General features: G+C 44.9%; 1 protein-coding gene across 3 annotated transcripts in view; it reads left to right on the top strand.

Annotated features, from left to right (window-relative positions):
* Nucleotides 1–2,046: 2,046 nt before the first annotated feature.
* Nucleotides 2,047–26,332, top strand: part of Lonrf3 (LON peptidase N-terminal domain and ring finger 3) — a 37,835-nt gene continuing 13,549 nt past the window's right edge. Inside the window, exons 1-7 of one of the 3 annotated variants that reach the window (XM_042702512.1) lie at nucleotides 2,047–2,083; nucleotides 2,236–2,943; nucleotides 6,090–6,208; nucleotides 10,613–10,735; nucleotides 14,767–14,910; nucleotides 16,870–17,116; nucleotides 17,819–17,906. In XM_042702512.1, the coding sequence (XP_042558446.1) occupies nucleotides 2,271–2,943; nucleotides 6,090–6,208; nucleotides 10,613–10,735; nucleotides 14,767–14,910; nucleotides 16,870–17,116; nucleotides 17,819–17,906 (1,394 nt within the window). In that variant the 5' untranslated portion in view covers nucleotides 2,047–2,083; nucleotides 2,236–2,270. Of the gene's footprint in view, nucleotides 2,084–2,107; nucleotides 2,944–6,089; nucleotides 6,209–10,612; nucleotides 10,736–14,766; nucleotides 14,911–16,869; nucleotides 17,117–17,818; nucleotides 17,907–26,332 lie in introns of those variants that run through there. The other 2 variants (XM_042702511.1, XM_042702513.1) reach the window with 2 other exon arrangements.

Below are 26,332 nucleotides of genomic sequence, written 5' to 3'. Positions count from 1 at the left end.
TAAGAGTCACAGCTTTCCTGTCCAGGCTGCCTTCAAAAGCTGATACTCAGATCTCAACCTCTTGAGTAGCTAGGATCACAGGTGTGAGCCACCAATGCCCAGCTTCTTTTTAGTTTTATTGGATTTGGTTATGGTGTTTTATATGATCATATTCACCCTCTCATTTTCCCTCCCCTTCTTTTGTCTATGTTCCTTTCTATGTCCCTTTCTCCCTGTTCTTGCTAGAGAGAGAAGCTCTAGCGCTCACTGCACAGAACTTGTTTTGCGGGATCTTAGTGTTGGCTCAAGGTGGGATTAACAAGCAAGAGACTCAGAGCCCCAAGGGAGTCTGGCCTCCTCAGCTGTGAAATACTATTTAATTCCAAGTAAATCATGCCTGCCGTTAGTTCAGAGTGAACTGAAAATGAGGACTTCTAGAGTTTTGGTGCTCTGCCGACACCTAGCTAAGAAGTGGGCACAACTGGAGCTAACTCTTAATCTTCAGGTCCAGGGGCAGCACTCAGTCTAATTCTTGTTCCTAGCACTGCCTGTAGGCTTTAGAGGGACCACTGACTGCGCCTAGGCAAGCCCAAGCCCTGCCTCCCGGTTTGAAGTATCACGACTGGCCTTCAGGAAGTGCATTAGTCCCTTACATGTGAAGCCTATCAGCTGATTTGTGTTCCTGGCTCTTATCGGAAATGAGGGGAGGCAAAACAGCGTGTGTGCGGCTGGCCACAGTGGTTTGTTTGAGGTTTCTGGTGCCCTTTCCGCGAGACTCTCACTTGTGGCATGATGCTGTTAAAACAGCTACGTACTCGAGGATCGGGATTCTAGAAGAAACTTGGTCTTTGGGCTGCATTTGGATTCACAAACTTTCCCTAGAGTAGCACTGCTTTTGGTTTTCATCAGTCCTTCTTGCTCGTAGAGTATCTACAGAAGCCAGTAAGCGCAGTGCTCAAGGCCACGCCCGTAGAGTTCCCACGGAACCTAGCAAGCTCTTTACTCCAGGATATGCTCCTAGAGTCCACAGCGAACCTAGGGAGCGCCGGGTTCCAGACCACGCCCCTAGAGTGCCCACCGAACCTAGCAAGCGTCGTGCACCAGGCCACGCCCCTAGAGTGCCCACCGAACCTAGTAAGCGTCGTGCACCAGGCCACGCCCCTAGAGTACCCATCGAACCTAGCAAGCGTCGTGATCCAGGCCACGCCCCTCGAGTACCCACCGAACCCAGCAAGCAGCGCTCCAGGCCACGCCCATTCTGCCCTGCCCATTCGGCTGTGGGTCTCTAGCCTCGGCCCCTAAAGCCCACCCAAAAGCAGGTTCCCGCGCGTTGGGAGGAGCGAGGCAAGCGCGCCGAGGGGATAGGCGGGCGTTCGCTAAAGCCGCACCAGCAAGCTTTTCTCGGCGCGTCGCTCGAGCGCTGCTCAACTTCTGCGCTCGCTGGACGCTCCTCTCTCAGGAGCGCACCGGCCCAGAGCCTAAGCATTCTCCAGGACGTCGCACTCTTCGTCTCAGGGAGACTGCAAGCAAAGCCTAGAGGTACGGCGGAGTTTCCAGGGTTCTTGGGCGGGTATCAGAGGCGCGGGCTTCCCCCGCACCCTCTCGCAAACAACTCGTGTCCCAGGTAGAGTGTAGTAGTTGCCCCCTGGAAGGAAAGCATTTGAACCACAGTGCTTCCAGGTACCAGCTTCTTCAGGACAGGGCAGGGCAGGGCACCACGGTAGCAAGCAGCTGGCCTAAGAGACTTGTTTGCTGGCTAGTTTGGAAGTCGGATGGGGTGGCGTTTGGAGACGGGAAAACGTGAGAGAAGAGTTTGAGTTCCCCTCCCCCCTTCAAAAGGCGCCCAAGTTTGAGCGGGAAACAAGGCAGCGTGTAAACAGCAACAACCGCCCAAAGAAGCCAAGAAAAGCGGAGCCAAAGAGAAGCAAGCACAACACTGTTACAAAACTGTCTGGTTTTGTAACAATTTCCCCGCCTCTGGCCAATGAGCTGCGCGGTGGGACGTCACGTGGTGACGTTTTATATAACACTTTGCTGAGACAAGACAGTTATTAGGCGGCTCGGGCCAGTCGGCTTGGAGCACGCAGAGGCGCGGCGGAGCCGGGTGTGTGGCGGTACAGTTGCCGAGATCGTCCGGATTCTTTCCAAACGCCACTCCTTGCTCCTTGTGCACTGTCCCTAGACGTCTCTTCCCTGAGCGGGTCCCTCTGTCTATAGATCCCTTTCAGACTGAACAGATGTTTTGCTTTTCCTCAGAGCTCGGCGGCAACAACTTAGAACTGGCGGAGCCGATGGAGAAGGCAGCTCTAGCGGCCGAGGTAGACTCGGACCCCGAGCTTCTACGGAAGCAAGAGCTAGAGCGGTCCCCAAGGCCGTCGACGTCGCCAGAATGTGAAGTGCTACTCACACAAGCCCACGACTTGGCGTCTCGGGGGTGCCTTCGGGAAGCCCTCGAGGTGTACAGACAACTCTCCGAGAAGCAGCAGCTGGTAGCCGAACAGTTAAAGCAGCTGGTGCTTTGCCTGGCAGAAAAGATCGCGCAGGAAGAGGCACCCTCGAACCCGAGCAGCGCCTCAAACTGCATGGTGGAGACCACCGAGGTATGGGAGGGCTTTAAGTGCAGAAAGTGTCATGGGTTTTTTTCTGACCCAGTGTCCTTGTGGTGCGGCCACACCTTTTGTAAGTTGTGCCTGGAAGGGGAGAGCGCAGCCGACCGGAGTTGTGCGTTGTGCGGGGTCAAGCTGTCTGCCTTGATGGTGACCAGTGGGCGAGTGTGGGGCCACCGGCGGCCCCTGAAGGCGGCGCCCCTGCCACTGCGGGTCAACGTGGTGCTTCGAGGTCTTCTTGTGAAGTTGTTCCCGGGACTCGTGAGAGCGTCGCAACTCCGGCAGGAGGGCAATCAGCTCTACCAGGAACAGCAAGTGGAAGCGGCGCTACTCAAGTACAATGAAGCCCTGAGTCTGGGTTAGTTCACCGCGCGCGTGCTGGGTCTCCTTGGCGGGAGCGGGGTTACGACTTGGGTGTGTGGGGAGGGGAAGGGGGGGGGGGAGAATGAACCCTCCTGGGAGATCGGGCTTAAACTAGAAGGGTATGGGAACGCGGGGACCCTAGCAAGCCAGAAAAGTGGGCGGGGAGGTATTTCTAGGAGTCAGTCTGTCTTCTACACTTCAGCTTTTCTTTAGCTTTGCCATAGTCTCTCTAGCTCTGTTGCTTTGGATCTTTTTCTTCATCTTTTCTTAGAAATCTATTTTTCTGTGTCACCGTTGCTGTTGCTGCCCCTGACCCCCTGTTTTACCTGTCCCCTTTCCACAGCCATTTTTGCATCTTTGTAACTCTTTCTGCCTTGTGCATTTCACGGCTAAATTTTTCTGCCGTTTTCTCCCCCTCCTCCCCCTCCCTCCCTCCCTCCTCCTCCTCCTCCTCCTCCTCCTCCAACTCCTCCTCCTCCAACTCCTCCTCCTCCTCCCCCCCCCCCCCACCGCTACCACCACCGCCACCACCATGCTCTGGGCTCCCTCATACACCTGCTGGCACGTTTCCTGCAGGAACAAGAACTTCGCACCTTTCTAGCATTTGCATGTCGGGTGCTCCCGGGCTCCTGCCAGCTGGAGATGTCCGCTTGGCGCCTTCCTCTGCTGCTCCCGCCTCTGGGAGTTGTCCCTTCCGGGCCTTGGCTCCCACTGGGGTGGGTCCGGCTCGGAATTAGGTCAGGAGAGCACTGGTTGCATAAGGGCCAAGAGCGGCCCGGGCCGGGCGGCCCCTCCTTCACGCGGGCGGGCCGGCAGGCGAGATTGTGTAACGGCTGAGGTAACTGAAGTGGGCCAAGCTCGTCCCGCGAGCCGGTGCGGGGTGGGTGTGGGGGGGGAGCCCTCGAGCCCGCTGCCCTGTGACTCATTGTCACCGCTTCCTATCACACGATCCTTGGCTGAAATAGATGCTACCCTGCCGCCGCCGCCGCTGCCGCTGCCAGCCAGCAACCAATGCCCTCCTCTCCTACTCTTTAACCCCGCGAGCCTAGCAGACGACCGGACCAAAGATTCCCAAGGAAGCAGGAACTGGGCACATAAGGAACACACTTCTGTCCCCCACTTCCTTGTAGCCTTTGCAGCTTCAAAGACAGTGGGGACAGACCCACATCTGACTAGACTGAGATCTTCCCCCTTCACAGTTTTCTGGGGGGACCTGTTTGCTCTGCCTTTATCCCACATCTGCACATCTGGCCTCAGGAAGTGGCTGCAAGCAGCAGGTGGGCATTCCCAGGCTTTGGAAAATTATCAGTATTTCTGCAGGTCAGCAGACAGGAGGGCAAGGTGGCTAGGGAAGTCTGCCAGGAAGGAGGTGACTGACAGACAGGACTTGGAGATCTGAAGGTGCCCAGCACACAGCTCTGCCTGGTGGAGAAAGGGGGATGTGTTACAGGTTCCACTTGTCCAATCTCCACTTCAACCTTCAACAGGTCTTGTAGGACTAGCAAACTGACAGGACAAGGCTGGCCATTGAGGGAAGGGAGCCTCCACCGTGTCCTACACATACCCTGTCTGTACCCAGGCAAAGTAGACTGTAGTAGTTGCCACAGGACTGGTCTGTGTTGTAGAAGACAAAGGATACAAAACACTGTCAACTGGTTGCAAAAGTCTTAAAAGCAAGTAATGGGCATTCATGGAAGTGCTCAGCACATTCCTGTGGGGTGGGGGTGAAGGAGTTGAGGGGGGTCATCAAAGCCTATTTCAGGCAACAGGAGCTGGAGCCCAATGCTGAGGGAAAAGAATGAGGTAGTGAAATAGGTTCAGGCCACTTAATTACAGATCTCTAAAAAGTGACACCATTTCTTTCAGCCATTCCTTTCAGCTGCGAATGTCCTCTGGTCCTCTTTTACTGTTGCTGCTCCCACTTGCCCTTTGGGGGGAGGAGTCCTCCTGTATTTTCATTAGTCTCAGAGCATTCAAGAAATGTCAAGACCAGTGTCTCCCTTTTTGGAGGAAAGAGGGCCTCCTCAACATAGTTTCTTTGGCCTGGAAGATGGTCAGTGTTTTCTTTCTTCCTTTTTTTTTTTTTTTGATCAGTGTTTTATTAATTCTAATACCTAACCACCTTCAGAAAAGGGAACTTTGTTCCCCATCTAAGTTTTAACCTGTAACCAGTTAGCAATGACTGATCAGATGTGTATCCTTAAGCAGATGCTTTCCTTGCTCTGGCCTTGACTTTTCCAGACTGGAGAATGGGTCAGTTGTGCTGGTTTACCTCTAAAGACCTGTCTAGCCATGATATCCAGTGATTCAGATGGTTGGTGAGAGTCAGCTTCACGTTGTTCTTACATTCAATGACTTAAAAGAATAGGAACATGGTATTTTGTGGGGGTGTGGGTATGTGTACATGTGTACATGCCAGTTCTGTGGCTTGAACTTAGGGCCTGGGTGCTGTCCCTGAGCTTCTTTTTGTTCAATGCTTGAGCCACATTCTACTTTCAGCCTTTTTTTGGTAGTTTAATGGAGATGAATCTCACAGACTTTCCTGCCCAGGCCAGCTTTGAACTTGATCCCCAGATCTCAGCCTCCTGAATAACTAGGATTACAGGTGTGAGCCACCATTGCCTGGCTGGAACATGGTATTTATGAATCTTATACTTTCCTTTCCTTCAAGACAGCTTTGGGTGTACTGGGTTTTGTCAAAAAAGATGTTCCCAATGTCACCATTCATCCTACCTAGACGACTAACATGGACTTGTCTTGCTCCACACCAAGATAGGGCTCACATCTGTCCATCTCCTCTCATTTCCTCTTTGGCCTGTTTGTTGGTGATACCTTACTCAGGAGCTAAGCTACTAGGATTTCCTTTAGGTCAAAGTCTCTAATGCAACTTGGATAGTACAAGGCCTCTAAAGGACTACTTGCCAGAGAGAAACAAATGTGCTTCTTTGCAGTTAGGGAAGCTCTGACTTAGAGCAGCTGGGTATGGAAGGTGGGATGCTATTAGGACTAGGAATGGAGCTTAGTCCCTTGGATCCTCAGTTAAAAAATTGTAGACGACTTGTCTTTGCTCAAGATTCATCCTCATATAGGATTTATCACATGCTTGGGGCCATTAATGAGGGTTTTTGTGTTTTCTCACAGATCCAAATGATGCGTTGCTTTACAGCAACCGGTCTCAGATCAACTTTACATTGAAATCACATGAAGATGCTCTTCATGATGCAGAAATAGCTTGTAAACTCCGCCCAAAGGGTTTGAAGGTGAGTGTGGGGCAGGCAGGATGATTGGACAGGAAGGAGAGGGAGGCAGTGATTGGCAGGAAGAGCTCTATCCCTGGGGTTAGTGATGCTAGAGCTCAAATAGAGCAAGGAAAAGGCTTTCAAAAGGAGCCAGAGGATGGAGGGTGTGCCCATGGCAAGAACTGATTCAAGTGTGCAAGGGAACTGGATTCTTCTCTAGTTCTGTATTTAGTTGGGGACTTTCAGAGCAACCTGGACTTTGATCATAATCCAGGTTTGGGAGAGTCAGAAGGCCAGAATTTATGTTCCAGCTGTGCTACTTTTACCAGTTGTGTGGCCTTGAGCAAAATTATTTAACTTCTCTTTTTCTTCACTCCTAATCTGTAAAATGAAGATGTTCAAAGCACCTACTACATGGGGCTGTTGTGGGGATTATCTGAATTTGAATAGAGAACAGGCTTAGCACAGTACCTGGAATGTAGTCACTTCTCTCCTTCCCTCCCTCACTCCCTCTGTCCCTTCCTTCCCTTCTCTTTGTCTCTTTTCTTTTTTTTTTCTTTTCTGTTCTGTTCTTTTCTTTCTTCATGGCAGTCCTGGGGCTTGAACTCAGAGCCTGGGTCCTGTCCCTGCGATTTTGTGTTCAAGATTAGTACTCTATCATTTAAGCCACAGCTCCACTTCCAGCTTTTAGTTTTGATGGTTAATTGGAAATAAAAGTCTCATGGACTTCCATGCCTGGACTGGCTTTGAACGTCAGTCCTCAGATCTTAGCCTACTGAGTAGTTAAGATTCTAGACATGAGCCACTGGCACCCAGCTTTATCCAGCTTTTCTTGAGAAAAGATATTGACTCTCACACAATGGCAGTGCCATTTTGTTTGCTTCCTTAATATGGAAAGGCAAGTTGTCTATATCTTCTAAAATTTAGTCACACAGGATAACTGGGGAGAAACACAAGCAAGGAGGTTGATGGAACTGCTCAAGTGGTAAAGCACCTGCTAAGCAAGCCTAAGGTTCAAACCCAAGAGCCACTACCAAAAAAAACCACATTATCTTATGTTCTTGTCTTTTTTTTTTGTTTTTTGTTTTTTGTTTTTGGTTGCTTGTGGAGCTTGAACTCTGGGCCTGGGCGCTGTCCCTGAGCTCTTCAGCTCAAGGCTAGCACTCTACCACTTGAGCCACAGTGTCACTTTGGGCCTTTTCTGTTTATGTTGTGCTGAGGAATCGAACCCAGGGCTTCATGCCTGCAAGGCAAGCACTCTACTGCTGACCCACCTTCCCAGCCCTGTAATCCTAACTACTCAGGAAGCAAAGATCCAAAGGATCAGGGTCAACTCCAGCCCAAGCAGAAAAGCCCCAAGACTCCATTTCTAGTAATAACCAGCACAAAGTCAGGACAGACAGTTAGCTCAAGTGGCAGAGCACTCCACAAACAAGCAAAGGAAGAAGTTTGAGACCCTGAAAAGGCAGGCATCATGGCACTTGGATAGCAAGTATCATTTTCTGCATCTCTGTCTGGCCCCAGTACTTAGTTCAACCATGTGTAAATATTTTATTTAGAAGATTCGATTTAAGCCTAGGCTGTGCTACTTGCAAGCAAAGTGCCCTGGGGAAGTGGCTTCTTGGGGCTAGGAATGTGGCTTAGTGGTAGAGTGCTTACCTAGCTTGCATGAAGCCCTAGGTTTGATTCCTCAGTATCACATAAACAGAAAAAGCTGGAGGTGGTGCTATGGCTCAAGTGGTAGAGTACTACCCTTGAGCAAAAAGAAGCTTAGGGATAGTGCCCAGGCCCTCAGTTCAAGCCCTAGAATTGGCAGAGAGAGAGAGAGAGGTGGCTTTTCTCTCTGATTCCCAAGTGCCATCATGTATATAAAATGATGCTATTCCTAGCAATACTGATAGCCTTATAGGAATGTTTAAGGGTCAAAAATGAGCATGACCAAGAGAACATTCCACAAGCTAGAAAGCTTCCTGCGTTAACTTATCCAAGAATAGGATCATAGGATCATGATGTCTTATCTGAATTTCATGAGACAAACATGTTCAGAATATAGTTTTTCTAATTGAAGGAAGACCATACTTTCTAGTCAGAAGTACCCTTAGTAAACTCAGGACAGTGTCCTAATCATTTGTATTACCCAATCATTGTCCCAATCACAGTCATTATACACACTTCCTCTGCAGTGAGTTACATGAAAACTCACAGTAAATCTCACAAATACTTTCCAATACTTTTCATCACCTTAGGTAAGGTGTTGCCACCTAAATGAGTTATATAATGTCAAGCTTATGAAAATATTGGGCTATTAGATTTCCTTTTGGATCTAGGAACTTCAGATAAAGCATTGTGAACCTGCCTACTCTACCATTCATGTGAGGGTGAAATTCCTAGGCTCTTTCACAAGAAAGTTTTCATGGATGATGCTGGGTCAGTATGTTCTTTTGCCTAAGGAACACATTTACAGCCTAATACAAACCACCATTGTCTTAACTAAAAGGAAGTTTAGTGGAGGCAGTTCTGGCATCCTTGTGGCTCAAGTCAGGAAGTTGCCTGGAGGTAAGAGAACCTCCCTTGTAACTTTAAAAATTTTCCTGTCATGAGCCTAGGGCCTAGGGCTGAAAGCAGTGATATCATACAAGACAGTTAGCATTTTTGATGAAATGGAAAAAGTGAAGGAAGAGTTGCTGACAGTATGAAGCAGGAATTACATTTCCTGGTGGTTGGGAGGAAAGGGGAGGGCAATGCAGGATTTTTTGGGACATAGAAAAGCTGATAAATCCATTTCCAAACCACTTCACATTCCCATTTGTGCATTTCCCACCATTTCTATGGGAATTGCTCTAGAAGAAAAGGTTTCTCTGGCAGCCTTAAACCGGCCATCCAGTGAGCATCCAGTGGTCATCACGACTTGAAGACTTTACAGTTGTTAGTGGGGCAAAGGGGAAGGGGACTACCCTGAGCAGGTGCAGTATATGAATTGCTTCCTGGGACTCCGGAAGCCCCTCTAGCTTCCATGCAATGTCACATAAGCCTTGCTCCTTCTGGCCCTAGTTCATATTGTTGGGAGAAGCAACTAGGACATCAGCTAGAATTAGGCTCCAGAAGGAGATGGGAACATGGGCAGAAGTTGATCAGAGGTTTGCACCAGGCCCAAGGCTCAGCTCAAGAAGGCAGCTCCTGGCCAGCCCCTCTAGCCATGCAGAAGCATGTGAGAATCTGATCATTCCATTCACTCTCTAGAGACACAAAGAGAAGGCAACCCTCTCCCATTTTCTTCTTTCTTTTTCTTCTATGTGTTCTGCTTTCTTTATAGTCTCACCCAGCACATTTGGACTTGAACCCCGGGAACCCTAAAACTTCTCAATTTTTTTTTGATATAGGGAGGGAGCAGAAATGAGCTGAGTTCCCAGAAGCAAAAATCTTGGTTCAACCACGAGTTATCCCTCTGAACAATAGACTGCTTTGTGGTGAAGAGTGTTCTCAGAGTCCTTATGTCACAGTTGCAGCCCCAAGTTTGTCATTAGTGATGTTTGAGGTCCCGGGGAGGGGGTTATGCTCCTTCTCTTGGGCCTTCTTTGGAAAATGATGCACAAGTCTAAGTGCTTACTCAAGCCACTCCTGTTGACCAGGTGTCTGTTTACATATCAGTTCAAAGGAAGGTCTACCTGACTGAATAGGCTGTGAAAGCTGGGCTAATGTAGGGTCCAGTGGGGCTTTTGGCTATGCTCACGATACCTCATTTAATGGTCGGACAGAGCAAAGGTAGTGCAATAAACTGGTGAAGAATATGGGCTTTGGGACAGTTCCAGGTTCAAATCCTGCTTCTGTGTTTTATCAGCTGTGTTAATGTAGCCAAGTTACTTTTCTAAGTCTGTTTTGCCCTCTTTCTGATAGGATTAAAAATAGTTGCTTATGTGATAAAGATGCAGATAAAAAGAGTTCTGTGAAAATGCTTGACACAATAGTGACTGCTCTGGAAGTACCCAGAGATGGTTAGTAAGAATAGTAGCATTAAGAATGTGAATGAGACTGAATGCAAATGTTTTCCTCCCTCCCTCCCTTCCTTCCTTCTCCCTTCCCTCCCTCCCTCCCTCCCTTCTTTCTTTCTTTCTTTCTTTCTTTCTTTCTTTCTTTCTTTCTTTCTTTCGTTCTTTCTTTCGTTCTTTCGTTCTTTCGTTATGGGGCTTAAACTCAGCACCTGGATGCTGTCCCTAAACTTTATTGCTCAAGGCTAGCACTCTAACACTTTGAGCCACAGTGCCACTTCTGGTTTTCTGGTGGGTAATTGGAGATAAGAGTCTCACAGACTTTCCTGCCTGGGCTAGCTTTGAACCTTGATCCTCAGATCTCAGCCTCCTGAGTAGCTAGAATTGCTGGCGTGACATGAGCCAGTGGCACCTGGCTAATGCTAATGTTTTCTTGCAGGCACATTTTAGAAAGGCACAAGCCTTAGTTAACCTAGGCAAGGTGGAGGAGGCACTACGGGAATTCCTATACTGCGTGTCCCTCGATGGAAGGAACACAAAGGCGAGATATGAAGCTCAAAAGGTAAATTGGGATGACACCAGGTCCATTTGTCTACTGGATCCCACTGACCTTTCTTTTCTAGGGAGGGAGATGAAGCTACTAGCCTTGCTGGCATTTGGAATCCTGAGTGGGTGGTCCCCTGGATTTAGGGGACAGAAGAGACACAGAGTGTCAGCTCACCACCCAGAAACACTACCTTCCTACTGTGTACATTCAAATTGATCAGCTTTTCTGAATTTTGTAGGAGTCTGTGAGGAATGCTTTGACTCAGGGTCTGAATTATTAATGGGATATAAAACCAAATACTGGAAATGGCACTATGGCTCAAAGTGATATGGCACTAGCCTTGAACACAAAAGCTCAGAGACAATGCCCAGGTCCTGAGTGCAAGCCCCGGAATCCGCACAAAAACAAATCCAGACATTCACCATGTGAGCTAACCTGAGGGTAGAGACTTGCTGAGGAAATTCTGATTGTTAATGAAAGATCTGGAATATAGGGTTACTGGCAGTTGTATAACTTTTCTTTGTCTGAATTACAGTTTCACCAGTCATATGGAATGGCCAGCTCCTGGGAAGGGATGGTGATGGTGATGGTCCCCGTCTCACATAGGACTCCAACTCCAATTTCATTTCCTTTGCTGACACTTAAACATGTTGTGTCACAAATGCAAAGTAGAACCATTAGAATATAATCCAAATAGTTCTTCCAACATTTGGGTCCCAGAAAAATGTGGTGTTACCAAAAAAAATGCATGATATACTAACAACATGATGGATTTTACTGTTTATTGTTTTACAATTAACTCTCCTGGTGTCTGGATAATTAACCTAAAAGTTGGATGCTAATAGTTATCTTTGCTCTCTTATGTCCCACCTTCTACTCATGACCAGGCCACAAGGCCTTCTGTTCCTATATGTTTTGGCAGGACAATTGAAGAAGAATATGAATAAGAAACAAGACTGGTTTCTAAAGGCTCTAGAAAGGAGTCTTTAGCAAAATTGATAAACTTGGTGAAAGCTGGCCTGTGGATTTTCTGCCTCCAACAGAGAATTTCCTGTTAGAGAAGTTGCTTTGACCTGGTTTGGGTGTTTGGATAGAGTTGTTTTTTTGTTTGTTTGGTTTTTTTTGGGGGGGGGGGAGGAAAACATGTATGGATCAGGGAAAATTGTTCCAACTGGGGACCTCTCCTCACATCTTAAATTTCCTGAGCCTTTCCTATACACCAGACACTGTGCTAGGTGCTTTATGTGGAAGATACAATTTAATCTCCACAACTTCACTATGAGGGTAGGTGCTGTGATTTATCTCCATGTTGCAGGAGGCCGTTGCTTGGTGACTTTCTAGAGCTTGATCGTACATCTATCTCTTGGTAGGTGGGAAGACTTTCAAACTCAATTTGGTCTGCTTCCAATGTCTACCCCTTCTTTATTCCAATATCCTGCTGTCCCAGAAGGATGTGTCCTGAATTTGAATATTTACTGAGAGGACTGAGAACTAGCAATGGAATTACCCAATTCTGGAGGGACAGTTAAGAGAGCCTTGGGGACTGGTATACAAATGCTCTAAGAGGCAGGTCTTGAACACAAGAGGAATGTGATTTTCTTCTTTCTTAAAACATCTTTGTCCATTCTCTAGCCTGGGAGATTCTGGTTATCAGCTGGATGGATATTTCTCTCCAGTTTGCTTTTATAGATGGGCTGTTGTTATTTTCACCCTTGTCTGTTGGGATGAAAGACAAGGCATTTTCTGAAGTTCTATAGACCCACAGAGGCATATAAAGTCTTCAAGGAACTTGTAATCTTATATTTGTTAATGGTAATGCCAGACAATACATGTGAATGTACACCAGTGATGAATGTTAAAGAGTTCTAAAGCTAGTGTGAGATTTTAGAAGCAAATTTCTGAGTGCCATGAGACCAGAGCAGACCACAGAGAGATCACAGAGAGACCTTAGCTTTACTTACTCACTGAATTGCTTCAATTTTAGGGCTAAAGATTTGACAAAAATGGTCCAGATTCACTTAGCATTAATAAGCTGCCTTGGAACTCGCAGCCCTGTGTTTCTTTCCGGTGTTTTTTTTTTTTTTTTAACCTCAGATTCTTTTTTGTTCTTCCCTTCTTGACCCAGTTGTGCCTCTCTAAGGCTAAAGCTGCCTTGGAATTGACTTTCATTCACGTGGAATGATTTTGCTTACTGAGAGTTGACCCAAACTTTTGTCTTCCAAATCCATTGAGAAGGCCTAGAGTGAAAAAGATCTTAGGTAGTAAAGAAAAGGAGGGTACTGACACTATTATTTCCATCTTATTTCCTTTGATATGTCCTTCTCACTGTCCTTTTCCCTCCTGCCATCCTCTGCCCATTCATCCTGGTACCCTGGAAGGTTCATTCTCTTTTGTGGAGGATTCCAAGGAGACTGCTTACCAAGTGTGTTGCTTCTGTTGGGCTCCACTGTAGGACTTCTGAATGCCAATTTTGGCTCCTGGAGAGGAAGGGCTTCTGAAAGCTGGCATTTAGGTTCTCGGGCATTATGTCTCCCCAGTTCATTCCTCTGCAAACTTACACCTGGGGAATGGGTTTTCCAGAGCTGGAAGGAAACAATGAGATCCTCTGAGGACTTTGAGCAGAAAGCTGGGCTTTTCTTTGGGCCCTGGGATGGATAAGTATTCAATTCTATCCAATGTGCTGAGTATTTATTAGGCATCTGTTCTGTGCTCTCCAGAGCTGGCCATCTGGCTGGAAGAACTTATTGCTGTGACACAATTCCAAGACCACTTAGGATGGCTTTGTTGGAGACTCTGTGTCATCATCTGTAGAAAACATGAAAGGGCAGGTGAGATCAGAGAGATGGAAGTAGTAAAGGAAGGAAACACTTGAGCTGAGCTTTGGTGTCCTAGCAGGGTGTGATTTGATGGTAAGTGCACTTATGAAGGAACAGTATGAAGAAACTGGTGGGAGCTTGGTGTTCTGTCAGATTGCCTTGATCAGTTAATACCCTGACTGTGAGGCCTGAACAAGGGTATGGGAGATCCTCTAATAAATCTTCCAAGTCTGCACATACTGCTAATTGCAGACGCTTGATATTTCAGAAGCCCCATGACCTGCTCTTCTTGAGTTACATCTCTCTCTCTCTGGCTCTCTCTCCCCATCCCTCCCTCTCTCTCTCCCCCTCTCCCTCTGTCTCTCACACACACACACACACACACACACACATTCTTATAATCCCTGGTACCTGGCAGAGGGAAGAATTGGAGCAAGAATATGGACAGCTAGTAGTGCAGCCTGCATTTGAATGAACAACTTTGATTACAAATATGTTCTGCTTCTTCTCTCTATTCTTCCAGCCTTTCCAGTTGCAAGCAGAACCAGCAATAGACTAGAATCTGCCTGCCTTGGGTACTTGAACCTAACCTAACATTTTCTGGAAAGAGAAGGCTCAAATAAGAGAGAGGCTATAGAAGAAGAGGGAGGAAGTTTAAGTTGGGATTTCCTAATACTTCATGGTTCAGGTCCCTGGATCTGAAGGAATTAAAGATACAAGGGTGATAGTGGTGAGAGGAGAAAGCAAAATGTATAAGCCAAGAAAAGAAACAGTGATAAACCTAGGAGACATTTATAGCCTTTTGTCCCCTCAGGTCTTGTAGACATGACTCCATGTTCCTCAACTGGAATTTTGCTCCTGACTTCACCACTCTTTCATTCCAATGTGTGGATGTTCCTGTGGAATAGTAGAACTGAAGTGGTGACTCTTAATATTGTCTTGGTAACAGGCATCTGTAGTGCCTTCTCAAAATCCAGATTCTTGGGCTGCACTTCAGACCTGGGGAGATAGGAATGGGGATAAGAAATTTGGCTTTTTTTCATAAGGAGTGATTCTGATGTTTGCTGAAGCAAGAGCCCTTTCCCTGGTGTGTCCAGGGATACTAGTCCAAGGCTTCCTCCTTGGAGTTTTGTCCTGCAAGGTCTGTCTCCCTCCCTGATCCCTTCCCCCCAACCCCACCTGAGTACCTGTAGAAACTTAAGTAGTGAAGTCTTCTGTTTTATGTCACAGCTTCTCCTTAGTTTCTTTTCACCATCAGTCCCGGGGGATTCTCCCGATATCCTGAAGCTGTTGGCACCTCACCCTAGATTAAAGGAACACGTAGGAACAATGTCTACTGAAGGCACCAGTCATAATCTACCAAAGTTGTCACAGGTAAAACTCAACTCACCTGGTTCACTCGTGAAGCTTTGTTTTGCTGTTTTGTGGGTAAACACAGAGAGTAAGCCCTAATTTTCCTACTATGGCTTCTAAGAAAGAAAAAAAAAAAGACATATATAAGAAGGTTACTTCTTAAAGATACAGCTGTAAATTTCAGGCCTAGCCCCAAAGTTTGTTTATTTGTTATATTTCTTTTTAAGTTTTGGTCAGATCCAGCCAAGAGAAAGATTTGGTACAATGACAAGGAATTGACCCACTTCCCCGGGAGCCATATAGTTGGGGTGGACTTTTTTTGTTTCACTTTGGGGCGGAGTCTGGGAAATAATCTTACTACCCTTACTTTCCTGAGTTTTGTTTGTTTAAACTACTGGTCTTTGAGCATCAGCTGAGGTCCTTGTGTAAAGGCAATTCCATTTGATCTCCAAGTGAACATAATTTTAAATCCCTGCACTATACCTTACATATAACTAGGCTTCCCATATGTGTATATATGTATATATATGTACACATAACATATGTATGTGTATATGTGTATATATGTATATGTATACACACACACGCACACACATATATATACACAATATTTGTAGCAAAGAAGAAGAAAGTTTATAGAGAGGGTTAAGTTGAAGTTCTTGGAAGACAAGTATTTATGTCTCTCTCTCTTTGAGAATAAGAGAACAGAATATAGAGCCTGGACTACAATTGCTAGCTTTCCTAATAGAGGTTAAGGGAAAGAAACTGGGCTCAGAAGTCCAGACTCGAAGACAAGAGTTCAGTGCTGAATACCTTGGGCACCTCTGGCAACCAGCTTCTCCTTCCTATTTATGCTAGTATTCTTTGCTTATATATAAGACCTTGGCACCCGCATTTCATTATTTTGTGTCCCTGCCCTGAAGAAGGAATTAAGTGAAAACATGCCTGCTTTTTTTAGAGCATAATGTGGAATATTCCTGAAATCAGAGAGCCTCCAATGGTCATTATTCCAAGTGAGAATGCTAATACTAAACCCAAGTTCCTGGATTTTTACTTGCAGCAGAGGCTGAGATGAAGAAACAATAGTACTCCTGGCTTTCTAAATGTGAGCCAGCTGGGAAAAGGGGCATAAGTTTTCACCCAAACTGCTCTATAAAGCAGTATATACCCTTGCCTGCACAATGCCTTGGACCATGGAAGGTGAAAGTTGTATTACTACAGTATTAGGATACAGTACATGATAGAGACTGAGAAAACCCACATGGGTTTTTCTTCACTTCATCATTTTCCCTAACTCCCCTTCATGTGAAACATGATGAACTTTTTGACCTGTGAAGTTAGAGTCTACAAAAGATTCTCCAGATAAATCTACATAAACATGTCATTGGATTTATTTCTAGATCTGTTTTCAAATTATCTTTCTCCTGGACAAAAAGCTAGAGACCATACTGATTGTTTTGCCCAAAGACTTTGTGTCTTTTTTGAGGCCCAAAGTATTAGAGAAGGAATAGCTATGTATAGCACATAGCTTTGAGGTAGCTTGGCAAACCTGTGAACAGACCTGGGCCAAAGCCTTATTGAAAGTCCTTTTAGAGCAGGGTTTTGGGGATTGCACATGGCTGGGAATGACAGTGAGGGTGAGAGGAAGTAATGAGTGTCAGGATCTTCCCTCAATGCCTTAAAGTGGTTGCTGGAGAATGATGCAGATAGGAGGAAGAGGGGGTGTTTTCCTTATGTTCCTCCTTCCCCATTGCCCAGGAGCATTTCCTCCATACCTATTGTCCTTGCCTAACTCCACATGATCTGGACATGCTGTGTGGACTGGAATGGAGAAAATCCCAGCGACTGCCCCACACTTGAGTTGTATGTCCTCTAAGTGATCAAGAGTGACCTGTTATTCTCTTTATCCCCTCTGGGTAACAATACCAGAGGATAATATTGCCTAAGTAGAGTCTTATATTTGGTTCTTTCTTCCTCCAGGAAAATTCAGAGCTTTCACATTGCTCTGATCATAGGGAACCAACAGCCAGAACATACAGCAACAATCTGATGAATGTCATTCACGGAACAGTGGATGGTCAGCAACACCATGTGAAAGACCTGGAAAAGAAGGAGACGCAGGCCATTGCCTGTGTTGAGTCTGACAACTGCAGACAAAAGAAAAGGACACATAGTCAAGTCGAACCTGAAGAAGACACAGATATACTTCATAAGGACTTCAAGAAAGGTACTGATTCTATCCAGGGAGAAAGTGGCTTGGAGCTGATGACTGGACTCACTGATATATGCCAGTTACCCTCCACATGGGAGTGCCTCTGGCTCTGGTTGTAGGGCCTAGCTATGGCATTTACCAGCTGTGACCTCAGGGGGTGCTGTAAGGTTTCTGCCAGATGGTGCATGAGTGCCTAGGACACTGCAAATCTCAATGGTGATTATCAAGGAAAGCCAAGGCAGCCCAGCACCAAATAATGACATCTGAAGTCTTTGATGGTGTCACTTCATTCTAGGCCAACTTTTCCCTGCCATCGTCCCTGTTCCAGGAATGGAGGATGGTAGAAGTTGGTCAGAATTCATTCAAATTGTTCTAAGAAGCAGCAGCTGCAGCTTCATAAGTTTCTGAGACAGGTTGGAAATACCAAGCAAGATTCAGTCCTAGATCTGAAGGCCTGGCTCAGTCAGTGGAGCTGCTGCTGTTGAATGAAGTCTCCATAGTTCCTGGACTTTCACTTCTTTCACTAAGGGTTTTTGGAAATCTCTGAGAGCCTCCTGTGCGGAATCTCACTCCTGATGGCTTAGGCAGTCACTAGATTAGTGTGTGGGGTAATGGGGAGAGGTAAGAGTGATGAGTTGAAAAACATTTTAATCTCAGAAGCACTATCTCTGAAATCAAAGTTGGTGCAGATCTGACTTCTTGCTTTCTAAATCACAGATCTTCCCACTGATCAGGAGTCCAAGCCTGCTTTTACTATTCCACTTACTTTTGACGCATCTGATCTTGAATGTGCCCTGTGTATGAGGTACGTGATGTGTTATCATTTACTACCTGATATATTCTCCTCTCTGGTATCTTGACCTTCCTGTTAGTGACATACCCACTCAGTTGGTTAGCATGTAAAAGCACGGTTTTAGTGAAAAGGAAATCACAGCAATCTCACAGAGCCACCTTGTATATACAGCACAGAGGCCACATTCCACATTCTGTTTTTTTTTTTTGTTTTGTTTTGGTCAGTCGTGGGGCTTAAACTCTGGGCTTGGGTGCTGTCCCTGAGCTCTTCAGCTCAAGGCTAGCACTCTACCACTTGAGCCACAGCATCACTTCTGGTTTTCTGGTGGTTAATTGGAGATAACAGTCTCACAGATGTTCCTGCCCGGACTGGCTTTGAACCACAATCCTCAGATCTCAGTCTTCTAAGTAGCTATGAGCCACCGGTACCTAGCTACATTCTATATTCTTGACTTCTAACTTAGAAAGACCTAAAGCATGGCAAGATCCCAAACTGATGGCCCTTGAGATGAATATATTTTTTGTTTGGTCCTCATTGGGCTTGTTTGTTATTAACTGAATATCTTGAAGACAGGATATAACACTTTCTAGTTGGTTATAGTCCTTATTTTTTAACCTTCCCTCTTCTATCATCCCATGACTTCTATTTACGTTATTTTCCTAGACCTAGAAAATAATTTATCTTATAACTTTAGTTCCAGTTTTAACTACTGGATCAATAACTCAAAGCTCAGCATTTTCTGTCAATGCCACAAGACTATTTGTTGGAAGCAAAGAAGAAGGCCTGACTAACTTGTGTTTTGTGTTTTCTGTGTCTGTGTCGGTCCAGGAGCTTGAATTCAGGACCTGGGTGCTGTCCCTGAGCTTTATTATGCTCAAGGCTAGCATTCTACTCCTTGAGCCACAGCGCCACTGTGCCACTTCTGGTGGCCTCTCTCTCTTTTTTTTTTTCTGTAGCTAATTGGAGATAAGAACCTCATGGAATTTCCTGCCTGGATTGGCTTTGAACCATGATCCTCAGATTTCAGTCTCTGGAGTAGCTAGGATTACATATGTGAGCCACTAGTACCTGGCACTACTTGTGTTTTATGCTGAGCCATGAACCAGTAGTTAGTTGAAGATGTGAGTCCTTTTGGTCAAGCATGTCTCCTTCAACTAGTGCCATATCATCTCTACTTGCTCAGATTCCTGTAGAGGCACATTATTCACATTCTACCCACTACAAAAAGTAGAAAGATGCTGTGATCATGGTGTGTGTAGCCACATACAATTTTTTTTTAATTACCTTCATTTCTTTCATTTCACAACTGTGACTGAGTGGCCAAGTGGAGAGGACTCCAGAGCCAAGATTTGAAACCTGTCTCTTTCTACTCACAGGCTGTTAATCCTGGTTCAAGTGACATTATCACTGTTTTGTAGACTTTACCACATGGGATTGTTAGGATTAATTGAGAAAATCCGTTTAATATCTAGAATAGTACCTGATACTCAATAAGCATTGTTTTTAACTCCTAAGACCTGAGGTTCTTAACACTAGGTCCATGAACCCCCTGAGAAGGTTCTAGGTTCTATGTATAAATTCAAATCGAACTATGAATTCACTGAAGTTGTGAGAGAGAGAGAGAGAGAGAGAGAGAGAGAGAGAGAGAGAGTGTGTGTGTGTGTGTGTGTGTGTGTGTGTGTGTGTGTGTGTGTGTGTCCAGGACAAAGGTCCACAGTTGAATTTCAGTAGATTCTCAGAGGTAGCTGCATTCCAAAACATCATTAAAAGGAAGCTAAAACCAGGCCCTGGTGGCTGATGCTAGTAATCCTAGCTAATCTGGATGCTGAGATCTGAAGATTGTGATTCAAAGCCAGTCCAGACAAACAAATCTGGGAGACTTTATCTCCACTTAACCAGAAAAAAAGCTGGAAATGGAGGTGTGTCTCAAACAATAGAGCATCAGCCTTGAGCAAAAAAAGCTAAAGGACAGCACCAAGGTCCTTTACTAGCACAGAAAAAAAAAAAAGCCCCAGTATTAGCACAGGAAAAAAGGGAACAGATGTTTTCCCCAGATATTTTTTAAGGTGGTTGGTCCAAGAAAAGAGCTATCAAGAAGAATTTTTTGATCTATCACAGTGTATCCAATCATCAGAGACTCCTCAGGTATTCAATTGCCCTTTGTAAGCACCTATTCGTCTCTTATCAACTGCATACTTTTTTGTGTGTTCTCAATGACTTTCTTGACATATAAATAAGAGTAAGTCCTCCATTTCCTGAAATAGGGACTTTCTTTTTCTTGTGCTGGTCCGAGGGCTTGAACTCAGGGCATGTGTGTTGTCCCTGAGTTTTTTCACTCAAGGCTAGCACTCTACCACTTAGAGCCACAGTGCCACTCTTTTTTTTCAATGTTTAATTGCAGATAAGAGTTTCACAGAAGCTGGGCACCGGTGGCTCACGCCTGTAATCCTAGCTACTCAGGAGGCTAAAATCTGAGGATCAGGGTTGAAAGCCATCCTGGGCAGGAAACTCCATGAGATTCTTATCTCCAATAAACCACTAGAAAACCAGAAGTGGTGCTGTGCCTCAAGTGATAGAATGCTCACCTTGAGCTGGAGTGCAGGCGAAATGTCCAGGCTCAGAGTTCAAGCCCCACGACTAACAAAAAGAACCAAAAGAGTTTCATAGACTTTCTTGTCTGGGCTAGTTTCAAACAATGATCCTCAGATGTCAGCTTCCTAGGATTACAGGTGTGAACCACTGGCGCCTAGCTGAAAACTAGAAAAACTTAGAAAAATTCTACTGGGGCTCGAAGTATAGCTCAATGGTAGAGCATTTGCTTAGCATGTGTGATGCCCTGGATCCAACCCCAGCATTACATAACAACCATAATATAAATTCTATGGTGGTCAGGTTGTGTGGGCAGACCTGATAATGCAGCAATCCTTGTGTATATTGTCAGTTAGAGTGGCTTAGTACTGGCTGGGCCATTCTATATAAGCAGCTCCCTTTTACTATTTCCCTCACTATCACAACAGAGGAGCAGATCGACCAGGTTCCAAGCTGAGAAGTGACCCCTGTAGCTACCACCAGCACCACTATGGCTCCAACCTCTGTGATTTATGTGACCCATGGAATAGGCTTAATGTAGCTTTCTCAGAGAGAACATATCTTTGTTGTATTTATATAACCTCCTTAACACTCCCACCAACCTCCAGGCCATACAAAATCAAACATACAGATTCTTCCTGTTTGTATTTTTCTCTCTAGACTAAGAATCTTGGGGAGGTTGAAGTTCTTTTGTTCCTCTTCCTCTGTATTCTCCCTTTCATCTTGTTTGTCCCTGATCTCAACAGGGGCCTTGGAGAAGGATTAGAAATTTAGTACAAGAAATAAACAGGGAGAGGATAAGACCCCTCCCTTCTAGTTTGCGCACTGAGTTTAAAAGCCTTTACAATGTTCCTTTATCCTGTCTCCCTATTTGTTCTATGTGAAACTACAACCCCCAAATGCATCTTTGCCTGGGGTAGCTGTTGTATAGGTTGCTGAGTTACAAGTAGCCCACTGCTTTCTGGTCATAAAAACCCTGCCAATCAATGGAACATTTTTTTTCATCTGAGTGTTAGGACTGCAGCCCTCAGGTGTTGACAGAGATGTTTCATATGCATACATTACCTTCACTTTTTCCAGTCTGGAGAAAGTCTCTTTTTTTGTCTCTAAGGTTTTTCTTCTTGTTATTGCTGTTATTTTATTTATTTAATTATTTTGTTGGTCATGGGGCTTGAACTCAGGGCCTGGGTGCTGTCTCTGAGCTCTTTCGCTCAAAGCTAGCATTCTACCACTTCAAGCCACAATGCAACTTCTGGTTTCCTCGTGGTTAATTGGAGATAAGAGTCTCATGGACTGTTCTGCCTGGGCTTGCTTTGAACTGTGATCCTCAGATCTCAGCTGCCTGAGTAGCTAGGATTACAGGCATGAGCCACCAGTGCGCAACTGTTATTGCTGTTATTATTAGGTTCTGTTCTTAACCTTCACATGTCTTTGAGGGAGAAGGTCAAAGAGCAGAGATCATCTCAATCTTCTGGGCCAGGAAATCACACATTTCTATCACTTATGCAAGTTTCTAGACTGAAATCTAGTCCTGTGTTTTGCATTGGTAGAAACACAAATTAGACCACAAATTTGTGAAACCTGTTCTAGTTTCACAGGGAACTGGTATAAAGAGTGAATGAAACAGCACTGGAGGGATGAACTTTTCCAATTTCCCAGTCTCCTTTGCTGAGCTGGGAGACATCTACTGAGGAAAGTTGCCCCTGACTTTAATATCTCAAAACTTTGTTGTGAAGTCTTTAGTGGCTGAAAATCCCTGTTTGTGACTTGCCTGTGTATTCCAACCACTTGAGGGCCACCTCTGGGGCTGCTGTGAAGTATAGCACCTGTAGGGTGATAAGGATATTTTGTGATATGTCTGATATTTGAATTACTTACCTAATAGCCCAGCGACCCTATTGTCAATCGAAAGAGGCTTTTTCATCTAGTATTAGCTACTCAAGTCACCATATATTAAGGACTCTTTAACATTAACTGGGTGTTAAGATATTGAGGCTCCTTCTCTTCTTTCTCTCCCACCCTTTTGCTCTCATCTGAGCAACAGAATGCAATTCAAGGATGTAAGCTGGTAAGAAAAGATAATTCTTTCCAGATAAGGCAAACATTTTATCTGGCTTGATATCTAACTGGAGGCAATTATTATTACCATTGTTTATTCCATCTCTGTGACAATGGAAAACACTTTTTTGTGAGAAAATCTACTACTGCCCTGATTCACAAATGCCTGTCTGAAGTGTTTTCTGAAACTGTTTTCTGAAACTCAAGTTAAAAAAAGGTGGAGGGGGCTAGTATATGTCCCTATCTACAAAGGTAAAAATCATAGCTGGGAGCTGGTGGCTCATGCCTGTAAGGCCAGCTACTCAGGAGGCTGAGATCTGAGGATCATGGTTCAAAGCCAGTCAGGCAGGAAAGTCCATGAGACCCTTATCTCCAATTAACCACCAGAAAACTGGAAGTGGAGCTGTGGCTTTCAGTGGCAGAGCACTAGCCTTGAGCAAAAAAGCTCAGGGACAGCACCCAGGCCCTGAAGTCAAACCTCACAACCAAAAAAATCTTTGAAATTGAGTATATGATTATATATGTATCTAGCGTAGGTGGGTGGTATCTATGTGAGACAGAGAGGTACATATAGTTTTATCTGTGTCATGCAGCAGACAAGGAAGATTAGCTGGGGAGTCAGGTTTGATTTCCCATCCACGTTTTCTACTTACCAACTAACAGTCATTTAACCTGTTTTGAGTTTTAACTTCTTCACTAGCATAATGGAGCTAGTCACAATTGCCACATATTAATAATATGTAGAATAATACAGTATTACACATACCCAGAAATATAGCAAGGAACATATATTGCAGTTGTTTCCATAGAAGTCTCATACAAGTTTAAAGCAGTTGTAAATGTTATCTTTAAAAGAAAAAGCAGGGGCTGGGAAGGTGGCTCAGTGGTAGATCGCTTGCCTTGCATGTATGAGGCCCTGGGTTTGATTCCTCAGCACCACATAAGCAAAAAGAAAAAAGCTGGAAGTGGTGCTGTGGCTCAAGTGGTAGAGTGCTAGCCTTGAGCTGAAGAGTTGAGGGACTGCGGGAGGCCCAGAATTCAGGCCCCACCACCAGACCAAAAAAAAAAAAAAAGTAAAAGCAATGTTTATTGCTACCACATAGAAGGACAACTCTGTGCATTAATCCTATTCTTTTTTTGTATAGTTGCTGGTTCTGGGGCTTGAACTCAGGGCCTGCACACTCTCCCTTAGCCTTTTTGTTCACGGCTGGTGCTTTACCACCTGAGCAACAGCTCTACTTTTTCTCCTGGTTAATTGGAGAGAAGAGTCTCAGAGTTTTCTGCCCAGGCTGGCTTTGACCAGATCTCAGCTTCCTGAGTGGCTAGGATTACAGGTATGAGCCGCCAGCACCTGGATGAAGCATCCTATTCCTTAACAGTCAGCACATATTTTTTGTTGATTGTGGGACTTGAACTCATGGCCTGGAGATGCTGTCCTTGAGCTTTTATGCTCAATGCTAGCATTATACCACCTGGAGCCACAGCACCACTTCCAGTTGTCTCGTGGTCCATTGGAGATACATTTTATGGACTTTCCTGCCATGGCTGGCTTTGAACCACATCCTCAGATCTCAGCCTCCTCAGTAGCTAGGATTACAGACATGAGCCACCAGTGCTTGGTGTCTGTGGATTTTTTTATGATCTCTAAATTTATTATTCATTAGGGAAGTATGACAGATTTGATTTTTTGCCAGTCCTGGGGCTTGAACTCAGGGCCTGGGCACTATCCCTTAGCCTCTTTGTGCTCAGGGCTAAGATTCTACCACTTGAGCCACAACATCACTTTTGAGTGCTTTTACTGGAGATAAGAGTCTCGCAGACGTATCTGCCTGGGCCGGCTTCGAATTGCGATCCTCAGATAGCCTCCTGAGTAGTTAGGATTTCAGACGCGAGCCACTGGCGCCCACCTAGATTTGATTTTTATCGTTTCCAATTGTCATACTTTTGTCTTATTTCCGTAGTTTTTTTTGTCTTAGGACTTCCATCATAAAGAGGTTTCTGTTGAAAATTAACTTTTTGGCCACATTTAATAACCAAAATTTACAAATGCTACTAGACTAATGAACTAATTTTGTAAACAAAATTTCACAATTAAAAAAATACACAACAGATGAATACATGAAAGGTGTCTCTCCTATTCCAGACCTCTATGGACTTACCATAAATGTCCCTGCCCCACACCCTTGCCTCTTGAATCTGTTCCTGAAGCCAGTGAAGTGTCACTGAATGTTTATTTAAAACTCCACAGGTGACTTTGATAATTATGTTTGAAGAATTCTAGGAGGCTGGTGGGTGCAGGAATGATAGGATCACATAGTTCAGTGATTCTCAACCTTGGTTGCACATTAAAACCACACTGAGGCTTTAAAAATTCAAATGCTTGGCCTGCCCACTGAGTCTGCAGATCTGGATCTCTGTACAGTGTTGGGCAGTTGGAGTTTTTCAAATCTCCCAGGTGACTTCCAGATAGGAGTGGGAGGAAAGTTTTGCAAAAGGAGTGTGGTATGTTCATTGTCTGAAATTGTGATGATGGTCTCCTAAGTGTTTGCATACATTACAACTTAGCACATGTTCCCTTTACGTCTGTTCAGTTTATTCTATGGAAATTACACATCAATGGTGCTGTTTCGAAGCAACGCTCCCCAGGTGATTCTTATATGCAGCAATGGTTGTGTATCACTGTCTAATAAAAATGGCAGATGTCTAGAAGTGCAAGTTGGAGAGGGACTTTCACTTCCTGAAATTCTAATCCCTCTGGACCCCATTTTATTCTAGTTTGGTGAATTCAATTTCTTCAAGTGCTTTCCAACACTGACATTGTTGTTGACTGATTGTGTGTGTGTGTGTGTGTGTGTGTGTCAGTCCTGGGACTTGAACTCAGGGCCTAGACACTGTCCCTGAGTTTTTGTGCTCAAGGCTAGTGCTCTATAGCTTGAGCCACAGCCCCACTTCTGGCCTTTGGTAGTTCATTGGAGGTAAGAGTCTCAGAGACTTTCCTGCCTGGGCTGCCTTTGAACTGTGATCCCAGATATCAGCCCCCTGAGTATCAAGGATTACAGGCATGAGCCATTGGCTCCAGAGCCAACTCTGACAAGCGGCTGTTGCACTTCCTAGCCATATGAGGGATCTATTCAGCTAGTGGTCTCTTCCTCTCAATTGAACACTTGAGAGGTTAAAATAGTTTGACCAGGCTACTCTCCCTGCTTTCTGAGCTCATGCACTGGTGAGTACAAGACCCACTTCTTAATTGTCATCAGGCACTCCCACCATGGGTTCTGAAGATGCAGAACACTTTAATAAAGGGTCCGTGGGTTGTTTTGAAAATATCATGCTTCCTTAAAGCAACTAAAATAGGATCAACTTGAAGTCAAGTATGTGTATATATACATATACATATATGTTGAATAGATGACTATATCTTCATATTTCTCTCTATTCATGTCTATAAGTACATTTAGAGTACTCTTCTACTACCCAGCCATAAATAAAGCAGAGTTTCAAGTTCAAGATCCATTGAGCAGTAAATTTTGTGTAAGTGAAAAAGAAAGGAAACAAAATCAGCAAACAAATCAAACTTTTCCCATTGCAATATGGTGTATATGTATCTATAGCTATGCCCTAAACAGAAACATTACTTTAAGTCTGGCTCAGAAATGAAAAGTAAGACTTTTATGAAGGACTTAAAAACAGAAAGAGTCCTCCTCACAACAAAATTTTTTCCCCACATAATCCTATAAAACCTTAATCATGAGTGCTGCTTTTATTTTTGACCTTACTACCATTTTGTTTTA

Source organism: Dipodomys spectabilis, unplaced genomic scaffold, assembly GCF_019054845.1.
Source record: "Dipodomys spectabilis isolate Male_0828 unplaced genomic scaffold, ASM1905484v1 ptg000325l, whole genome shotgun sequence".
Lineage (NCBI taxonomy): Eukaryota > Metazoa > Chordata > Mammalia > Rodentia > Heteromyidae > Dipodomys > Dipodomys spectabilis.
The sequence above is the reverse complement of the archived record's forward strand: the minus strand, read 5'-3'. Positions and strand labels throughout refer to the sequence as shown.